This window comes from Kogia breviceps, chromosome 3, assembly GCF_026419965.1.
Source record: "Kogia breviceps isolate mKogBre1 chromosome 3, mKogBre1 haplotype 1, whole genome shotgun sequence".
Lineage (NCBI taxonomy): Eukaryota > Metazoa > Chordata > Mammalia > Artiodactyla > Physeteridae > Kogia > Kogia breviceps.
In genome coordinates, this window is record NC_081312.1 from 25409994 (window position 1) to 25430768 (window position 20775).

Here is a 20775-nt window from a genome sequence, read left to right on the forward strand (position 1 = left end):
TATGGCCAGGTTTCTGGCATCCTTCCCAGCACCTCCAGGGATCTGCTGTCCCTGCCCAGAAACCAGGCAGCCTTTGTGTTCCTCCATATGGCCCCTGTGTAGTCATCTTCCTAATAACGCCTTCTGACTGCTCCTCACCTACCTGTCAAAACCCCACCCCACCTGCCCTGTGTCACGGGGCTCACAGTGCTTAACAGCCCCCAGCCATGAAAATCGTCGCTGCCATTCATAGTTCCTGATCATTATCATAAGCTGAGGTTTTATTTCATGACTGCACGCTCTACACGGAAGGATCCCTGCACGAGTGTCCCTCTGGAGGGAGTGGGTGGCCCCACTGTTTTACCCAGGATGAAACTAGGTGACACCCAGTGGCAGGGCAGGATCTTCTGACCATTCCTTCAAATATGGCTAGCGGCTGTCCTTCTGGGTCTTTATCCTCACATCTGAGTCTCAGCTCTCTCCTGGCTGTTGAAGTGCCGAACCCCCCGGGGGAAATTGGGTGCAGAGTGGCAGGTGTTTTTTCGAGTCTCCACCTCCAGCAGGGGAGCTGGAAGAGTCTTGGGGGAGTTATTTTCAGGCCTTCCTCCCCAGGCCAACCTACCTTGATGCACATTTGCCCAAGAGCTGAAGGCTCCCGCGTTGGGCTGCGGCGCGTCCCTCGCCCGCGAGGCTCTGGCGGTCGGTGAGCCCCGGCGTCGCCCTCAGGACCCCGCAGGAGTCGCACAGCTGGACTGGAGAGCGCCGGCAGGCGGGCTGCGACTTTCCCCGAACAGGAATTCGCTTGGGGCTGCGCCGGCGACAGCGGCGGGCACTCGGGGCTGGGAGGCGGCCAGATCAAAGGAAGCCGCCCGCTGGGCCAAGACTTGTCCGGGAGCGCGAGGGGCCACCCCTCCGGGGAGAGCGGGGAACATCCCGAGCGCCGACCCGAGAGCAGCCAGGGCGCCCACGCCGGGCCAGAGAGAGAGAGAGGGAGAGAGAGAGGGAGGGAGAGAGAAGAGAGAGAGAAGAGAGAGGAGAGGAGAGGAGAGAGAGAAAAGAGAGAGAAGAGAGAGGGCAGGAGAGAAAAGAGAGAGGAGAGAGCAAAGAGGGAGAGAGCAAAGAGAGAGAGAGAAAGAGAAGAGAGAGAAGACAGAAGAGAGAGCAGAGAGACAGAGGAGAGAGAGAGGAGAGCCGCGCGCCCCCGCCCCGCGCGCCCCCGCGGCCGCCGGAGCTCCCCTCCCGAGCCCTGAGCGCTGGCGCTGCCGGGCCTGCGCCGCCGTCCCAGCGCTCCCGCCCCCGGAGGAGGCGAGGCCCGGCGTTAACAGACTCGCCGGAGCGGCCCGGGAGGCGCGAAGGCGCCGGGCGGAGCAGCCTCGGGACGGAGAGGATGCCTCGACTCCCCGGCCGCGCGGCGCTCCCCCTCTGCGTGGTGCTGCTGACCGCGCTGCTGGCCGCGGTGCGAGGGCTCCCCCTGCGGAAGCCGCGGGGCCCCGGCTGGAGCCACGTGAGGCTGGCGGAGGTGAGCGGCGGGGCGCGGGCTGCGGAGCTCTGGGTCCCTGCTCCCCCGGCCCCCAGCTCTGGCCGCGCGGGGAGCACGACCGGGACGCGAGTGGCGGCCCCCGAGTGCGAGGGGCGGGACCGGCCCGGACGTCGGCGGGCACCGGGCGGTGGCCAGGTGCGCCGGACCTGCGGGAAACACCCCTGGGCTGTGAAGCTGGTCACCCTGGGGAGAAACGTTATTTCTGTGCTGAGTGAGGTGCGCAGACACCCTGCAGCCGGCCCGGCTTCCTTTCCCATCCGCCCGCCGCGTCCCCGCGGCTGCCTCGCCCTGAGCGAACCTCTCCTGCAGCCATGCGGTTCAGGTGCGCGCTCCGAGAGGAGTCCGGAGGATGCTCGAGGACCGCAGCGCTTTGCGGAGTGGCGGGCGGGTGTTGCTGAGGTTCCAGCGGTCAAGTGAGCCCCTGGTGCAGCCTCTTCAATCAAATCTTCAAAGGATTTGGGTCCTTTGGGGTGTGACTTGAGAGAAGGTGAGGTAGTAAGCGGGGACCTCCAACTCGCTGGGTGGGACCTTTATATCATTAGGTACTTGAACAAGCAGAAGAGGTCGGTAAGAGGTAGAGGAGCGCTTTCTGGGGGTGGGGAGGGGCTGTGAGTGGGCTTTTGGGGGCGCCTGAAGACAGAAGAGTGAGACCAAGAGTAGTTTAGACACGAAGAGAAATCACTGTCTGTCAGAACCCGCGTCTCCCGTCGCCAGGGGTCAACGGTCCAGCCGTTCCCTCCTGAACCACAGCGGACCCATCCCCATGGGGACAAAGCCCGCCAGACTTGTTGCAGGGTTCGAAGGATCAGGCCTGTGTGGTAGGGGGTCCTGGCCTCTCAGTGCACGGAGCAATTCTAGGGGGAGGCCAGAGTGGCTCTTCTCATTTTCCAGCTGAAGACACTCAGGGCCCGAGGCGGGTGCAGGAGAGCAGTGAAGTGAGCGAGAGCCCGAGCTTGGGACCCTGTCAGTGTCCAGGCTGCTGAGGCCCTCCAGAGGCAACGGGAAGAAAGCACGTCCCCTGCATTTTAGGGGGGGATCTCGGTGGACCCTTGTTTGTGCATCTTTTTTTCATGACTGCCCTCCCTCCTAAGGAGATTTTTAGACTCTATTTGTTCTAAGTGCCTCCCCATGAAATTTTAATACCACAGATATGCTCTCTATTCATGCACTAAGGCCCTTTGGAGTGTTACAAACCGTTGTATTGCAATAATACTTAGATTTTTTTGCCACCTCCTCCGAGATCTAATTTTTGCCCCTGTTGAGAGTACATCCTGTAGACCAGGGGTTCTCAGCCTCCACACTACCATCATCTTGGGGTTACACACTTCTTTGTTGTGAGTTGTAGCATTGTAGGATGTTTAGCAGCATCTCTGGCCTCGGCACCCACTGCCCAACAGAACCAGACATTATTTCCCATGGGATACCCCCCTCTTCCTGCCCGTTGTTGGGAGCCACAGCTGAAGACAAATCCAGAGGCATACATACTTTTTTACTTACCCCTTTGATTGTTTTTTGTTTTTTGGTTTTTTTTTTTTTTGCGGCACGCTGGCCTCTCACTGTTGTGGCCTCTCCCGTCGCGGAGCACAGGCTCCGGACGCGCAGGCTCAGCAGCCATGGCTCACGGGCCCAGCAGCTCTGCAGCATGTGGGATCTTCCCGGACCGGGATGATCTGGCCTGAACCAGATTCCCCTGCATCGGCAGGCGGACTCTCAACCACTGCGCCACCAGGGAAGCCCGGTTGTAATTGTTTTTAGTATGTTTGCCATATCTTCCCCCAAGACCAGCCCAGAGGATGAGTTACTTCAGAGCCAAAGTACATCCCCAACCCTGGTATAGAGCCTGGCAGAGCCCTCAAAAACATTTTCAAGCAAATTACTGGCATGCAGGAAAAAACAGAGCTTGGAGCCCAAGGCCTGGGGTTCTTGTCCCAGCTGGTTATCAACTCATGTGTGACTCGCCTTGGACAATTTCCTTACATTTGAAATGAGGGGCTAAGTCATCTCCATGGTCCCGACCAGCTCAAATGTTGTTTCCCAAGTGTGAACGATGTGTGCTAAAGCAGTCACACATCAAAGGTGTGAGCTGAGGAATCATGTTAAGAGAGTGCACACTGCTATTCTAGGGCCTTGGTGATGTGTCAGACATAGCTGACCAGCCCAGAGAGCTTTGTGAAGAAGCTGAAGAACATAAACCCGCCCTGGATCCAAAGGTGTAGGATGACTGCAGGCAAGTAAGCATCCCTTGGGCCTGGCAGACTCAGTACAATGTACTTAACATGGTGTTATTTCATTGTCAAGTATCTGACATGGGCATCATTCCCATTTTCCAGATGAAAACAATCGAGGCACAGAGATGGTAAGCCTCAGTGGGATTGGGGGCCAGATCTGTCTTTCCAGAGCTACACTGAGACCTTTGCGTGTCATGCTCCAGCCTGCTCATCTAAAGTCTTGAAATCATTACTCTCGTGAACAAAATATGCCATCCTCTCTCTGGGCAGGCCTGTTGCTGAGCCTCAGTTTACTCCCACCGTCAAGTGGGAATGAGAACCCATTTTGTTGGGTGGCATTGCGGGGTGAGAAAGCACTGTCCACGTGGGTGGCCTCGTCGTTACAAGGGGCTGGGGCCACGCAATTTGTTGGGTGCTGGGCGAGCGAAGAATGATACAGCTCTGCCTTGGGTATCTTCTATTCTAGTCGGGATCAGAACGACACCCAAACAGCTACAGGGCATTTTGTGTTCCTAGTCTTGTTGTCCTCATTTGAAGGACAAGAAAACTGACAGTGGGTTCAATAACTAAGCCAGGACCCAAACCCAGCTTTGCTTAATTCTCCAGCCCCTGGGCACCTAAGCCTGGCACCCACCACCTCCTAGGCCAGCAAGGGAAGGCCCTGGGGCAGGGCGGAGGGGAGGTGGTGACTTGTAGCCACAAGAGGGTAATGGAGGTTAGAACTAGGCAAGAGAGAAGAATTGATAGAGGGGACAGCTCCTCGGCTTCAAGGAGTGTCCCGCAGGAAGGATTCCCCCACGGGGCAGAGCTGGGCACGTTTCAGGCTGCGGCAGCAGGGATTCAGCTGCCATGGGAGGAAGTACTTTGTGAGGGTGCAGGCTGAGATGAAGGACTAAACACAGAGGAAGGAGCTCCCCAGCCCGGGGCAGCGTCATGCACGTAGTAGGGGTACTTAGGCAGCACTTCAGTCCTGGTGCATCATCCAGCCAGTTACCTGGCAGCAGGGCCTGGACTGCAGGAGGGGCATGGTGGGTTGAAAGGCCTCATCTGCCAGGTGGGTGGCGCCGGGAAACAGTATTTTTCTGAAGATTGGCCTTCTTTGGTTGGGGTCTTTCTGGCCTAATCAGTGAGCAACTGACAGAAGGGGAACTGGAACCCAGGTCTGTGTGATGCGAGCCTGTGGCCTTGCCCTCCGCCACCTCCTGCAGCTGGGCACCTTCCCGCCCCTTGACTATGAACTTTGTTCTCCCTGCAGACCATTCTTCTCGCTCTGAGAGGTCAGAACCACTGGGAAGGTGGTTGAGGGAGAGAAGGAAGGTCAGGAACTGAGGCCTGGAGGCTTGGCTGCTCAGTGGTCCCAGGCAAGTCCCAGCCTCACTGGATCTCGGTCTCCTCATTGTCCCTGCCCTTCTCACCTTACTTGGTTGTTATGAGGGTCAACGGGAAGGATGGATATGAAAAGCAGCACATCCTGTCCTAGTGTTTTGTGCATTCAACACATTCCGCACCCCACAGTGGGAGGCGATGAACCAGAAGGTGCTGCCCGTGCCTGGAGCTGGCAAAGCACAAGGGTTAAGAGCACAGACTCTCTAGCCAGATCATCTGCCTCCAAACCTGGTCTGCCAGCCCCCTGTGTAACCCTGAGCAAGTTCCTTCACCTCTCGGATCCTTGGCTGCCTCCTCTAGGAAGTGAGGGTGATGCTGGTACCTCGTGGTTGGGAGAATTCATTGACTCAGTACCTGCAGGGTGCTCGACGGCACCGGCTTCATAGTTCATGGGGCCCAGTGCAGAATGAAAATGTGGGGTCTCTGAAGCATTTCGAGATGGCAACAGCAGAGCAGTAAACCCGGTGCAGCGTGCTGTACAAGTGCACAGGTCACAGCACGAAGCCAGCCCTGGTGCTTGGAGGGTGTGCTCTGAGGTAGGTCTCCCTCCCAGGCCAGGGTGGGCTGGGTTAGAACAGTGCACACCAGTGAGGAGGGTGACGTCCAACCCCATTCCTCTGCCGGTGGTCCTCTGGCCTGTCTGGAGAAGCAACTGCCTTTGAATGATGGGGCTCCAGTACCTCCGGGAAGCCGTGGTGACTGTGTGTGCAGCCGGGCTCTTAGGGATGCACTCGGGGCCTCAGCAGTGGCTGCGGGGAGGAGAGATGCTGGACTGCACCTGGCAACTGGATTTCATTATCCAGAACAAGTTCCTGACCCCTGAGAGGAGGCAAAGGGGAGAAGGGTGAGTGGGGGGACTGTGAGGGGAGCTGAAGCGGGTTAGCAGGCAATGCTCAAGCAATGCAATGAGGGTGTGTGGGTAGGGAGGGCTCTTATGTTAACTGCAAACACATGGGTCAGGGCTGCCCTGCCAAGCCTGGGAGCATATGCGTGGGCCCGTGTGTGTGTGTGTGTGTGTGTGTGTGTGTGTGTGTGTGTGTGTGTGTGTGTGTGTGTGAGAGAGAGAGAAAGAGAGAGAGAGAGAGAATGAATGGTGGGGACATATCTTGATGTATATCTATATATCTCATGTTTATCTGGGTAATGACACCATCCCCAAAAGAATGGAGCTGCGTGAAACTCACATTTAAGCACAAAAGATGTGGGAGGTGGTCCCGTGGGAGAGGGCAGGTGTTCTTAAACAGGCCGGAGCCTCAGAATTTGCTTCAGAATGTCATGGAAATACACCGCCCGGAGATCTGCATCAGTAGTGGAGGGGGGCGGTCTTCAGACCAAATAAGATGTAAAGAACCAACACCGTGCTGGTGAGAGGGGTGCTGCCCGCTCTCTCTCTGAGAATTATCTATCCCCACCTCTAGGTAATGCTCACTGCCTGCGCCAGGCGCCCTTCTAACTCGACAGCCCTATGAGACAGGGATGGCCGGCCCTTTCCCTAATTTACAGGAGGAGAAACTAAGGCACATTAAGTAACCTGCCCATGGTCATACAGCCAGTAGGTGTCCAAGTTGGGGTTTGATCCCAGGTGATGTGGCCTCCAGCCTGCACTCGTTAGTTACCACCACCTTCAGGGGCCAGACAAGAAGATGAAAGCCGAAGCGCTTTTTGAATGCAGAGGGGGTTGTGCTTGAGGGGTAATTGGCCTGAGTGTCTGTCTGTCTGTGCAGGCTCATGTGCACCGATGCCTGGGCGTTGAGATTCGGCAGAGCTGAGTTTGAACCTAAGCTCCCATAGTGTAACCTGTGAGACCTTATGTAAATCCCTTATCCTCTCTGAGCCTCCACAGCCTCATCGTTAACACAGAGAGAGTCACACTCACCCCTCATCATTGCTGGCATTCATTCAATCACTCAGACATGATTTACTGAGTGCCTGTAGCATGCCAGGCACTGTGCTAGGCATGAGATACAGCGTGAACAAAGCAGACAAACATGTTTACCTGCACGGAGCTTACACCCTAGCTGGAGTTAAGTGTCAGAAGGTATGTAAAGGGCCTGGTCCAGGCGTGGTACGGAAGATGCGCTCAGACAGTGCTTACACGTCAGGGCTCTGAGTGCTCTGCCCACATCCCTGCAGGCCTCACTTCCAGTTGCCTGAGGGTTTTTGCTGGCACTAGAGCCTGCTCCGCGCTGTGCACGGCCACCCCGAAGCGCCTGGAGTGCCCATCCTCTCCCCCACCCAGCCTCCCTCAACCGACGACTGATGGCGTAACTGAGGTGCCCAGTTGGATGCCCTCCAGTTGTGCACCGTGGTCGCTGGCTTCATGGAGCATTCTTTATGAGCTGCCTCCCTTCCCTGACTTGCTCCCTCACTCCCTGCTGGCGTCTCCAGGGATCACCTTCCAAAGGAACCACTTGCCCTTGAATCTTTGTCTCAGGGTCGGCTTCTCAGGGAACCCAAACTAAGATCAGATGTCCCCGTCTGCTCTGGGGAGTCCCCCAGGGGCTGACACACAGGGCAGGAGGCTCCAAGAGAGGAAGGGTGGTGTGTGTGGCTGTGATGTTGAGCCAGGGCTTTCTATGGTCCCTGCTCATCGTCTGGTCCGATTGGGCACCAGGGTGGAGAGGGCAGGAAATGGACACTTTGAATGCCTGCTCGGTACCAGCTCTGTCCCATCACCGTTTCCATTTTACAGATGAGGATGCTCACAGAGGTTATGTCGCCTGCCAGGGTCCCACAGGTCAGAAGCCAGGCCACCACTGGCATTCAGACCCAGGCAGCCTTACTCTAGAGCAGGGTTTCTTAACTGCAGCACTGTTGACATTCTGGGCTGGATAATCCTTGCTGTGAGGTTGTGCTATGTATGCATTGTAAGATTTCTGGCTTCTACCCACTAGATGCCAGTAGCACTGCTTTCCCCGCCCCAGCTGTGACAACTACAAATGTCATTGCCAAATGTCCGCAGATGAAACCTGGTGTTTGTGCCCAGGAGGCTGGGGCATCTAAATCAGCTAGAAAGGCTGCAGACTCTGAACTGCTGCTGCCCTGCCTGTTTCTGTGCCCAGAGGCTGCAGACAGAGAAACTGCTGAGCAAAGTCGCGGGGACAGTTAGAGCTTCCATGGAATTATGGGTGGGAACTGCTAGGAAGGTGGCATCTGGAGAAGCTCCAGGCCTCCAGGATTGGCCAGAGAAGGGGTTGGGTTGTTCCATTACTCATCTATCCATCTTCTCTCATCCGTCCTGGCTATCTGGACCAGAACACTTTCACTCATCCAGAGACTCTGGGCCCCGGTTGAGATGGGCCCACATCTGTCCTGGGACCAGGTGTTTAGTGCAGGAGCCTTGTTTGTTTTGGTTCTGTTTTTTGTTTTGTTTCGTTTTTTTGGCTGCGCCGCATGGCATGCGAGATCTTAGTTCCTTGACCAGGGATCGAACGCGTGCTCCCTGCAGTGGAAGCACGGAGTCTTAACCACTGGACCACCAGGGAAGTCCCAGTGCAGGAGCCTTGGAGCCAGGCCTCTAGGGACCACAGAAGGAGGGGGTCAAATGGGAGAGACATGAGAGACAAGACTGCTTCAGCCCCTGATTTGTGAAGTAGACTCTCAGCGCTCTCACCTGCAGTGTTGGAACATGATGGTTAAGAGTGTGAGCTCTGGCTGCCTGGTTCAAATCCTGGTTCTAACAGTAAATGTCTGTGTGACCTCAGTCAAGTTACTTGCCTTTGCTGTGCCTTAGTTTTCATGATCACAATGGAGATGACAGCTAGCCCTTACCTCTGAGGATTGTTGGGAGGGTTAAACGAGTGATTTAAGTGTTTAGAATAGTGCCTGGCACACAGTGGATGCTGTGGAAGTGTTTGATAAATAAAATTTTGATGATCCTTCCAGGTAGGAATTATTATTCTCGTTTTGTTGATGGGAAATCATCAAATTGAATGAGCAAGTAAGAAGGAGAGCTGGGATTTGAACCCAAGCTGATATGACTCTCCAGACCCATGTTTTTCAGCCGTACCACACTGCCCGAGGTATGAGGCGGGAGGTGGGCTGAAGGCTGTGGCCTGGGTGAGGCAGGGTCCACAGGCTTCTGGCCCCTGAGGCTCACGAGGCAGCTCTGGACAGGGCTCTTTCTGCCCTGGTGTAGAGACCTGGGCAATGGCTGCAGCCTGGAGGTAGGTGCTACCCAGTGCTCCACTGTCTGAGCAGGGAAGGCCAGAGCAAGGGTCAGAGACGTCCAGGATCTGCTTTCACTTACTATTTGAGCTGCATCAAGGACAGTCCCAGTGTGGACCTCATGGCACTGGCTGGTGGAAGGAATTAACTGGCAGACAGACGGCCACACAAGCAGCCTGGAATAGGAAAAGGGGCCGGGCCCCAGGTGAGCAGGCGGAGGAAGGTTGCTATGATCAGGGATGCCAAGAAATACAGCCCCCGCACGGATGACTTGGGAAGGCCAGGTGGCAGGGGAGGGTGCTGAGGGGAAGGGCCTGGGCCTGCTGCCCACGCCCCTGTCGGCTTTCCTGAGCCTTCCTGCCCTGACGTGGGAGGGCCTGGGTGTCTGTTCTCTGACAAGGGCCCTAGGGGATTCTGAGGCAAGTGTCTGCAAACTGCACTTTGGAACCACTGCCTTAGACATCTCACTTCCCCTCTGGACCTCAGTTTGTTCATCTGTGAAATGAGCAGGTTGGCTTGTGTTTCTTCCACATGTGGAAACCTGATTTGAACCCTCCTTCTCGTGCCTCATGCTGGCATCATTTGCCCGAGCGCTTTGTGGACGCAATCCACCCTCTGAGGTGTTAAAGCAGACATGTTTGGATACACGGTCTCAAGATGAGTTTGTGACCTGGTCTGCCCTCAGGGGTCCCGAATCTCCCCCTGCTCCCGCCCCCCACCAGCCTTTTCCGGGTTCGCATGGGCTCTGACCTCAGGCACCCCTCCCCCCATCTCTCCCTCAGGTCTCTGCCTCCCCAGACCCCAGCTCTCCTAGAGAAGAAGAGGAGACCCGTCTGCTCTCCAGAGCCCGCCTCCAGGCAGGGCTGCGCCGACACAGACGCTGGGCTCTCACTGAGCCAGCAGCCCTGACCCTGGACAAGACCTCCTTGCCAGGGACCCTAGAGGACGCTCCCTTGCTGCTGGAGCTGCAGAAGCTGCCTGGATTGGCCAACACAGACTTGAGTGCCCCAAACCCCAATATCCAGGTGAGAGCTACAGGGGGGCCGTGGGCCCAGTGGACACCTGGAGAGAAGCTGGGCTGAAGAGCTCAGCTCTGAGGTCAGGCGTCCCATCCGGTATTGCTTGGAGGGCAGGGGTCCTGTGCAGGTCGGAGAAGGTGACAGCCCCCACCCTGCCTGTGGAGCAGTGGGAGGTGGAAGTGCTCCCCCCCTTTCTAGCTGCAGACCGTGAGCAAGTCCCGTGGCTCTCTGAGCCTCCGTTTCCTAGACCATAGCAAGGGGCAAACAGCACCAACCCGGCAGGGCTGTCCTGAGGACCAAATGAGCAGAGAATGTTTTGTGAGCTGCAGGAGATTCCTGGAATGTGGGGAGAGGTCTAGTAGAAAGGCTGAAGGTCTGATCATCCCCCAGGCCCAGCCCTTACTGCAGGCTCCTGACGAAGGACCAGGTGGGCTGGAGGGGCGGCGGCCTGCCCACCAGAGGGGCTTTATGGGAGAGAAAGCTAGAGGGACTGGTGGAATTCCAAGTTTACATACTCCACCGTCAGTCCCGAATCCCTAATGACAATAATTCCTGCATTTTGTGTACCATCTATAGCTTACAAAACACTTTCACCAAAAGAGAAAAAAGGTCACAAAAATATAGAACACACAACATTCTAAAGCTGTTTAAAAGTGTGTGTATGTGTGTGTGTGTCTATATATCTAAACTTGGAAGGTTAATCACCAAAATGTTACCTGTCAGAGATGGAATATGGGTGATTTCCATTTTCTTCTTTATAGTTTGCTTGTTCTTTTCCCCAAATTTTGTTCTGTGACCTCATATCACTTTGTAATAGCCCAAAGTGATGTTTTTAAAGTTCACGTTCACATAAATGGTTTCACGTTACTTATTTCCTGTCCGCAATGTAGTGGGCGAGAGCCCTCCCCGGGACTGTTGTGGAGATCTGCTGTCATTTGGCCTCATTTTCCAGCCCTAGAATGAGGAAATGGAGATTCAGGGCCGTCAGTGGCCCCAGCAGTTGGGCAGCCTGTGGGCTGGTGGAGCCAGAATTGAAACCCAGCTTTTCTTAAATGAGTGGGTCTCCACCCTGGCACATGTTAGGACCACTACGCCTGGCCCTACCTCATACCAGTTAAATCCATGTCTGGGGTGGGGCCAGGGGGTCAGGAATCTCCAGCAGATTCTGATGCACAGCTGGGTCTTAGACTGTGACCCTATGTGCCCGGGGAGACCAAGAAGGTGCACCAAGAGGATGGGCTGGTTTGGAGAAAAGGTTGGACCTCTTCCGCTGCCCCCAGGCTTGCCATCTCCCCTGCCTTTGGAGTCTGGCTCTGAGCCCCCTCCCTCACTGGCCGGGCGTGTCTGTACCTCTGCAGGTGACCATCGAAGTGGTGGAGGACCCCCAGGCTGAGGTGGAGATGGACCTGCTGGCTGAGCCTAACAATCACTGGTCCCAGGGTGCCCCCAGCTGGCTGCCTGCCAAGGAACTCTTCTGGCCCCTCTTCTGGGGCTACCTGGAGGGCGAGGAAGGGAGGCCCCGTGTCAAGGGCAGAGCCCCAGGGGAAGAGGAGGAGGAGGAAGAGGAGGATTACCCTCCAGAGTACAGTGAGAGTGAGGACCAAGAGGACAGCGATGAGCAAGACAGTGGTGATGCCCAGGAGCACGGGTTCAGCGGGGCCGCAGGAGGCTGGGAGCGGGGCTGGCTGTCCCCCGGGGACTGGGCCTTCAAGGAGCCTCATAGCTACGGTGAGCGCCCCCGTCTTGACATCCCCGGCCCTGGAGGTCCTGAGTGGAAATGGGAGTGAGAGCTTCCTGGGCAGGGGCAGCTGGGGAGGCCTGGAGCTTAGGCCTGTGCAGACACCATCATCAGTTAAACATTACCCATAGCTTGCAAAGTTTGTGTTGTTTCTTTTTTTTTTTCGAACATTTGACCCACACGACAGCCCTGAGATCCCCTAAGCAGAACAGACATTTGTTAATAATATATATATTCATATCTGTTTCCAACAAATTAAGAAGTATTATAAATCCCACCACTCACAACTGACCTCATCTTGAGATTGTGTGAGTTTGATTGGGTGAGTTTGGGTCCGCTGCTTACCAGCTGAGCGACCTTGGGCAAGTTAACCTCTCTGGGCCTCAGTTCCTTCTTCTCTAGAATGGACACGGGTACAACCCTGACTACGTAGAATTGGGTGTAGAGAGTAGGAAGTGAGTTAATACTTTTAAAGTGCCAGTACCTAGTAAACAAAGTAGGGGCTATTACTTTTTTTTTTTAGAAAGCAACATAACAACGTAGACTATTCAGAAAATATCACCTAAAGCCCGCCCCCCGCCCCATGACAGGCATTTTTATTTTGGCATATTGCAGTTTCAGTTTTCCCTGGGTACAGACATGTTTCACACACAGGTACAGCCCTTCTTCCCCAGAGCCCTGGTGTCTCATCGTTGGTTCAGACTAAGTCGTAGCAGTCTTTTTCCATTTCACCAAAGTCATGTAAGCTAACAGGCAGAATTTTCATGACTTTCAGCTTTTCTTCCTTTGATTTTCCTTAAACACTTGGTACCAGCCTGCTCAGGCCTGCCTGGGAAGCGAGGAGAGAGCTGGGTGTGTGTGTGTCAGTACTTTGGGGGTTCCACAGAGAGCCCTGGGTCTCAGGCCCGCGTAGCCAAAGGCCTGTGGGTGCTGTCGTGGTGCATTTCGGGTCCCTCAGACAAGGACGTGGGGAGCAGGGACATTCTTTAATACCCCCAGCGCCAGGGAAGTATTGTCACCCTCGGTTTTGATGATTGGCACAAAAACTGTAGCTCAGAGATGTCGGGGGACTTGCCCAAGGTCCCCTCAGCCATGGTCAGGTGGCCTCCAGGTGGCTTTACCTCTATGTTGCTGTGTGGGCATAGAGTGGGTGGCTGGGAGTTGCGACACCTCCTGCATTTGCCCGGGTGTTCACTGCACAGGGGTACCCAGATGAGAAGATGAGTGGGGCTGAAATTCAGCCCATGCTCCGTCCACTAGGGGCGTCCTGGCCCGGGCCGTATCCTCCCGAGGAAGGGGTGCCTTCTGCTAATTCACACCAAGGCACCCCGTGGGCTCTGCTCCCTCACCCCTGGCTCCCTGCCTTGACGCAGACTCTGAGCTTCAAGAGGAATGGAGCCCCTGGTCTCCCTGCTGTGGGAGCTGAGGCAGCCAGCAGAGGACTCGGCCCCGTGGCTACGCCTGCACTGCCACCGAGTCCCAGCCTGCGACCTGCCCCCCTGTCCTGGTGAGACGAGCCCCAGCTCCTGCAGATGGAGCAGCCTACACGCTGGACTTGGTCCCCTGGGAATGTGGGCGTGTAAGCCTTGTATAGGGTGGGCTTGGGAGAGGGGAGGCAGGAAGCTCACACACACGGTGGTCCTGCCCCGTGCCAGGCCTGTCCCAGATGCCGCGGGCACCGAGAGCCTAGTGAGGGCTGGGCTCCCATCGGGAGCACAGAGGTGCCCTGCGGCACCACCAGCCTGGCCTCCTCTCTTCCCAAAGGCGCTGAGGACAAGGACCCCTTGGGCTTCCCCAGTGAGGGGTGGCGGCCCCTGGCCCACAATGCTACGGACATGCTCAGCCCAGGTCAGTGGGGGGCTAGGCCCTGCCCCTGGGGGTTTGGGGGAAACCTCTCTCGGGAGGGTGGAGCCTCACCGCACGGGCAGGAATCTTGCCTCCATCCACTGAGGCAGAGAGTACATCTTCCAGGTGGAAGGTTAGCCTCCCCAGCAAGGGGACCGTAACATTTCCAAGCCCCCTAGCCAGGCCCATTGGCCTTTCCCAGCCTGATATTCCTGCTGGGAAGAAGGTCTTGAGGGGACCCCAGAGCTTGGAGATCATCCACTGGGGCGTACGCTCCCTGGCAGCAGGATAGGATGGGGACATTCTGGCTTCCACTCCCTGGTCACTCTTGGAGGCTCGTGGCAGGCTCTGTGTGGGGAGAAGTTGCCCTCAAAAACAGGTCAGGGTCCAGAGCTCCAGGACTGCTCCTTCCGGCAGCTTGGAGCGGGCCGCGCTTTCCCCGGCACACTCCACATCTGTGTCTCTTGCACCCCACAAGGAGGCAGGCAGCTGCCGACGGCCCCCTTGCAGATGGGTCTTATGCTCAACGCTGCAGAAGCTCACTGAGCCGGGAGGGTGCACCAGGCCCTGTGTGGGGCAGGGGATTCCCAGAAGACCAAGCGCAGTCCCTGCCCTCAAGGGGCTCAGGTCTTCAGGGGAAAGACACACACAACCAACTTAGGTACAGCACTACCAAGTGGGCCCAAGGGTCTGCAGCAAAGAGGGAGGAGCAGTTCGTTCTGGGTGGCCAGGGTCAGAGGCCACATTTTCCAAGGTAGGGAGAGGGGAGGAGGGCAGCATAGACAGAGGGGTCACAGGGGGCCCAGAAAGACAGAGTGAGCCTGAGAAAGGCAAAGAACAAGAATGGGCCAGTGGTGAAAACAGTGAAACATTTTCTTATCAGGAGGCTAAAACTGCTGTCCCTGCCCCCACCCACCCCAGCTCATTCCCCACGATCCCAGGATCTTTCCCGCCATCCAGCATCTAAAGGGACAAGGCCTAGCTCCGGAGAGGGCCTGTAGGCCCCTCCTGCAGCCCCTTGGCCGACGTCCATTCGGCCACGGCCTGTTGCTTCAGCTTGCCTGGGTGGTGTGTGGTTGCCCTTATCTGTCAACAGAGGTGGCCAGGTCAGACTGCCCCCCGCTCTGGTGTGGGTCCTTCCCCTCCTGCCCCTACAGCCCTACCAAGCCACAGCTTTGCACCAGCTGGGGCCTAGGCCTTCTCCCTCCGTGCCTTGGCCCTTGACCAGTCCCCCCCACCCCAGGGGCTGACCGGTCGGTCCCCTTCCCACGCTCCCCTGCCCTCTGCAGATGTGGACAGCTGTGAGAAGTGGCTGAACTGCAAGAGTGACTTCCTAGCCAAGTACCTGAGCCAGGTGCTGCGGGACCTGCCCAGCTGCCCGTGTGCGTACCCACTGGAGGCTGTGTCCAGCGCCGTGAGCCTTCAGGACGAGCACCAGGGCCGCAGCTTCCGGTGGAGGGACGCCAGCGGCCCACGCGAGCGCCTGGACGTGTACCAGCCCACGGCCCGCTTCTGCCTGCGTTCTCTGCTGTCCGGGGAGAGCAGCACGCTGGCCGCCCAGCACTGCTGCTACGACGCGGGCAGCCGGCTGCTGACCCGAGGCAAGGGCGCCGGCGCGCCCGACCTCGTCAGCACCGACTTCTCGCCCGAGCTGCACTTCAAGGTGGACACGCTGCCCTGGATCCTGTGTAAGGGGGACTGGAGCCGCTACCACGCCGTGCGGCCCCCGAACAATGGCCGGGCCTGCACAGACAACCCCCCCGAGGAGGAATACCTGGCGCAGTTGCAGGAGGCCAAGGAGTTCTAATGAGGGCTGCTGGGCTGGAGAACTTTCCTCGCGGGCCGCTCCCCCTGCCTGGCCCAGACCTGGTGAGGCCAGTCTGGTGCCTCGAGCCCTCTGCCTCTGAACCTGAGGCGGGGAGGTCAGCGCCCCAAGGTGTCGGTGTGGGGTTGGGGAGAAGGTTGAAGCGTGTATAAGGCCCAGGGTGAGAGGAGGGAGCTCAGCTCCCAAGGCCCCCAGGGCTGCCCCGAGATGCGTATCCGGGGCGGCCTTACCTCTTGCCCGCTGGGAGGCGCTGTCGCAGCCTGGACGCCCATGTCCTCCCTCTCCCTCTGTGCTCAGGTGTGCGCCCGGCTCTCCACACACCCTGATTCCCGGACCTGCGGTGAGTCACTTAGAGCCCCAGCCCTGAGGGCCGGTCTCGTCCCGGCCCGCGGGCCAGCGGCCAGCCAGCCCTGGGCCGGCAGCCCTCCTTAGCGCTGAGCGGTCGCACGTGGCCCACTTGCCCACCCCCGCTGGGAGGGTTAACCTCAGCCCTGAGCGGCCTTTCGTTGGACACCACTTTAGTCTAGGTTTGAAGGCCATCGGTGGGACCGTAAGTGGAGAGACAGGCCGTGGCAGCCAAGACAAGGCGGGATCCAGGTGCAGAACGGATCAATGAATTCTGGTCCCTTTCGTTGTCCAGCTCACCTCTGTTCTGTCCAGGTTGTAGGAATGCGTGGGGCTGGGAGATCACAGCGCCCTGAATGAGCACAGCGGCCAGGCTTGGGGTGGGTTCAGAACCAGCCCAGAAGGATGGGTCATGTGCAGGGTGAGCTGGTAACTCAGCTCTCACGGCGGGGCGGTGGCAGGGGGACAGCCCCAATTTGTAGCATTTGGGCAATTTCTGTGGTGTAAATGTTCCCACTGTGGCCCACGTCAAGCTCCCAAGGTTATGTCGCTGAATACACTGAACTCAGAGTTGGGAAGAGATGGATATGATCAGCTCTCCCAGCACACCTCGTGCCTCTTCCCTACCTCCCCTCACCCCCCATCTCCCCCTCCCCTCTGCAACCACACTTTCTTGCCTTCGGTGGGGTTGAAATGCTGATATCCCAACTGTCTCTGTTCATAAAAGCCTCCAAAAGTAGGGAACTTCAGTCCTAGCCCCTAGGCAGCCGCCCTGAAACTCTCTGAGAACCTCAGCAATAAAGCATTTTATTTTCAAATTCTGTCTGATGAAGAGTTCGGAGCCCCACCAGAGCAGAGGGGTGTAGGGAGCCCTTGCTTACAATCCAAGCCGAGCTCCCCTGGGCTGCGTTTGTGATTACCTAACCCTGCTGGGCAGGCAGAGCTCTGGGGTGCAGAGTTTAGTTTAGACTAAACATCAGTTAGTTTATCTTTAGTCAGTTATCTTTAGTCAAACTCGTCAAGGGTTACCTGGGAGGCAGGGAAGAGCTAGCAGGACCTTAGGGGCACATTCACTCCAAGTCCTTTGGTCAGATAGATCAATTGCATTTACACCAGAGGAAGTGACCCCACTTCCCCAAGCAACTTGCTGCAAGGGGATCCAATGCAGAGTTGTCCCAAGAACTACATCTATGAGAGAGGTGGACCCGCCCTACCTTAGTTGGTACCCTTACCACACACTCCACTGTCACTGCTGGCATTTGGGGAAGTCACATCAGGAAGCAGAATGAGACAAGGTGTGTTCAGAGCCACTACCTGGAGAAACTCAGAGAGCCAGATATTTCCAATTACATCACACCTAGAGGGAGGTTTATTAGTCTGGTCCGGGATCACCGTCTAACAGCCCTCTGGTACAACTAGAATATTACAGGGTCAGAGAGGCCAGGATCTTGGGTCACTAGGTGGGAGCCAAGTTCCCTTCCCTGTCTCTTGTCCGGGGAATTCAATACGATTAGCACAGGAATGTTTTAATTATGTTTTAGCTGAAACTTTAAAAAAGTAAATAACAAGATAGAGATATCCCAGAGTCTGTTTTCACAGGAAACTGCTAATTCCCCTCCTTTCTAATATAATTTACCTTGACACTTAAACACACTGTCTAAATTTAATCTATACCTAACGCCTTTGTCTATTACCCAAACTGAACTTAACCAGCCCCATTTTTAATCCAAGTGACATGCTAAATTGCTACCACGTCAGGCCACAGATGAGGGAAACTAAAGAAAAGGGGGCTCGAAAGGGGCCTTGGAGGGGCTGGGGCATTGATCAGCTATAAAATGGTGTTTATTCAAACTGTACAAAGGAGAAAGAGATGCTGTGCAGGTGGCTGCCGGCTTAGGGAACACCTGTGTGTGAGGAGAAAGAGTCACAGAGGGGTCACTGACCCTGATAAATGGGAGGATTTTAGGAGCCGCTGGCATCAGAGCCAGGAGAGGCCCATGAAACCAGAGAGGACCCTCCCCCGCTCTGGTCCAGTGTAGGCCGTCCTGGCTCACCTGGCTGTTCTTCCCACCCCGGAAACCAGGAGCCATCCGTGGCTACGCATCCAGCACGAACACCACAGCTGTTTCTAACGTAGCTGCCCCGGCCACCTGGAATTTTTGCCCCATTTTCCCCCTCTGGGTTACCTCAGAAAAGGTTCTAGGCTAGGCAAGACTGGTCACGTTGCGAGCTTCCCTGGTGGCCCAGTGGTTAAGAATCCGCCTGCCAATGCAGGGGACACGGGTTCGAGCCCTGGTCTTGGAAGATCCCACATGCCGCGGAGCAGCTAAGCCCGTATGCCACAACTACTGAGCCTGCGCTCTAGAGCCTGTGAGCCACAACTACTGAGCCCGTGTGCCACAACTACTGAAGCCCGTGCACCTGGAGCCTGTGCTCTGCAACAAGCCACCTCAATGAGAAGCCCACGCACCACAACGAAGAGTAGCCCCTACTCGTCGCAACTAGAGAAAGCCGGCACGCAGCAACGAAGACCCAACGCAGCCAAAAATAAATTAAAAAAAAAGACTGGTCACATTGAATTCTTACTAGGGTTTAAAACAACCAACAGTACAAACCTGCCAGATCCTGCTGGCCTCCCTCATCTCTTGGAAGACAGGATGTTTCAGATCCTTTGTCTCAATCACAAAAGGGACCCAGATGTGCTCCTTTGGCTCCTCTATTACAATTAGATTTTTTTTGTGTGTGTGGTACACGGGCCTCTCATTGTTGCGGAGCACAGGCTCCGGACGCACAGGCTCAAGCAGCCATGGCTCACGGGCCTAGCCGCTCCGCGGCATGTGGGCTCTTCCGGGATTTATCCCAGACCAGGGCACGAACCCATGTCCCCTGCATCAGGCAGGCGGACTCTCAACCGCTGCGCCACCAGGGAAGCCCATGCAGTTAGATTTTCTTAACATGTTGAAGTGCTCCTCAAAATCCACCCCTGGTAGCAATATCACCTGGGACATTAAAATGTAAGCTCATAGGCCACACCCCACACCCACTAAGAGTATCTAGGGGTGGAGTCCACTTTCCTGCATTTAACAGGTTCCCCTCAGGTGGTTCTTAGTTGAGGAGAACCCTTGGCCTAGGATTTGCAATTTGGTCAATTAACCAGATTTTCAAAAGATCAATTCCTGCCCAAGGGAAAATGTGTGGGCTTGGGAGCCCAGAAGTCAGCAGGTAACATGCCACCAGGGGCCAGAGCTTCTACATCCATCTCTAATGCTCTTATAGGTACCTATTATACTACGCATTTTACAGATGAGGAAATTTGCCCAATTTGTTAGGAAGTGACACATTTACAATTCAAACCCAAGTCCAAAGTTCTGTTTTTAGCTCTTTCTGCTTTTTAGGATCCGATGGCTAGCCAAAATGTTATCAGTGAAATGGAAGTGGTGAAAATTGGAACAGCCATCATTACTGGGGATATGAATGTTACCGAGCTGTCGTATAACAGGAACTTTGCCTGGTGCTTTGGTTATTACTAAGACACTTGTAAACTTCACTTCGGATTTTTCCTAGGTATTCTGGAATTGGTAACTCTCCCGCCAGGTGTGAAAGGGGTCCTTTTTTGTCACTGGTCTCCGTGTTAGAAGGGGTCCTTGATTTGCTTTTTATTTTTGTTGATTTTGGCCACGCCGTGCAGCACGCAGGATCTTAGTTCCCTGACCAGGGATTGAACCTGTACCCCCTGCATTGCGAGCACGGGGTCTTAACCACTGGACTGCCAGGGAAGTCCCAAGGGGTCCTTGATTTGATTCAAGCTAGAGCACAGGTACTTTATCAAAAAGTATCTGTTCGGAACCCCAGGAAGCAGATATAATGCCGAACTAGATGCAAATTAGTTCAGCCCAGCACCTGTTGATTAATTCAAGCCAAAGGATATTGGGGGTCTAAATTATCCAGATCAGTACTGATTTCCTACTTTAATTACATTTTGGCCAAGTCATGTTGGTTGGATTAGCCTGCAGACCTCACTGCCACCTAATAAAGCAGGCAAGGACAGATGAAGGAAACAGCTGTAACTGCAGGAGGTAGTGTCTGGATTAGAGGGTGCTGACTCACACTGGGGTCACCAGGGTGGGGCTTGTCGAGGAAAACGACCCTCCCTGTGAAGGTACAGTTTACCTCTTCCTGCAACGTGGCAGTCTGCACCCCACTGGAACCCCTTCGTCAGTGCTCAGTAAACTTGCTTAATGGAACCAGGTATTTAAAAACACTCTACATTCTTTTTTTCTTCTTTCTGGGAGTAACAGGCCTGGAATTTCCTATTCCAGGAAGGATGCCTAACATGCTAGAAATGCAGCTGCTTCTTTTCAGGGATGAACGCGACAAGGCAGTAGACAGTGGTCTGGACTTGAGCACTGGCTCTGCCATTATGGTCCTTGTTCCAAATTCCAACTCTGCTAAATTATCTGTTGTACGGTCTGGGATATGCATTAAGAAATCCAAGGACTAGGTTCTTGTAAAACAGAAATGATGGTAGTACCTGTTTCATAGGGGCTAAATTATGGGGGCTAAATAAGCTACTGTAAGGGAACTGCTTAGTACAGTGTCTGGTACATAGTAACCGCTCAATAAACAGAAAAGCTCAGTGAACAGAAACCCAAAGCCCACAGTTCCCCTTGGTCACAGGGTGGGGAATCTCTTTCCACACCTCA

At 55.6% G+C, this 20775-nt stretch overlaps 1 protein-coding gene and 1 long non-coding RNA gene across 3 annotated transcripts in view; one reads left to right on the forward strand and one right to left on the reverse strand.

Annotated features, from left to right (window-relative positions):
* The window catches only part of LOC136793776 (uncharacterized), a 74498-nt gene extending 73278 nt beyond the window's left edge, over nt 1–1220 (reverse strand). Inside the window, exon 1 of the long non-coding RNA XR_010839453.1 lies at nt 602–1220. This is a non-coding gene — a long non-coding RNA (uncharacterized lncRNA). The remainder of the gene's footprint in view (nt 1–601) is intronic.
* On the forward strand, nt 826–16887 carry ISM2 (isthmin 2). Of its 2 annotated transcripts, XM_067027981.1 has the most exons (5): nt 826–1498; nt 10083–10325; nt 11678–12047; nt 13822–13905; nt 15192–16887. In XM_067027981.1, exons 1-5 carry the CDS (start codon nt 1367–1369, stop codon nt 15707–15709), a joined length of 1347 nt encoding a protein of 448 aa, XP_066884082.1. In that variant the 5' UTR covers nt 826–1366; the 3' UTR covers nt 15710–16887. The 2 variants fall into 2 exon arrangements, with proteins under 2 accessions (XP_066884082.1, XP_066884083.1); XM_067027982.1 differs by lacking the exon at nt 13822–13905.
* Nucleotides 16888–20775: the final 3888 nt, after the last annotated feature.

Bases quoted from the DNA above. Each gene is read 5' to 3' on its own strand.
- ISM2 (XM_067027981.1), top strand. From the start codon at position 1,367: ATGCCTCGACTCCCCGGCCGCGCGGCGCTCCCCCTCTGCGTGGTGCTG. The intron at 1,499-10,082 runs GTGAGCGGCGGG...TCTCTCCCTCAG, and splicing joins GCCACGTGAGGCTGGCGGAG to GTCTCTGCCTCCCCAGACCC. The intron at 10,326-11,677 runs GTGAGAGCTACA...GTACCTCTGCAG, and splicing joins CCCCAAACCCCAATATCCAG to GTGACCATCGAAGTGGTGGA.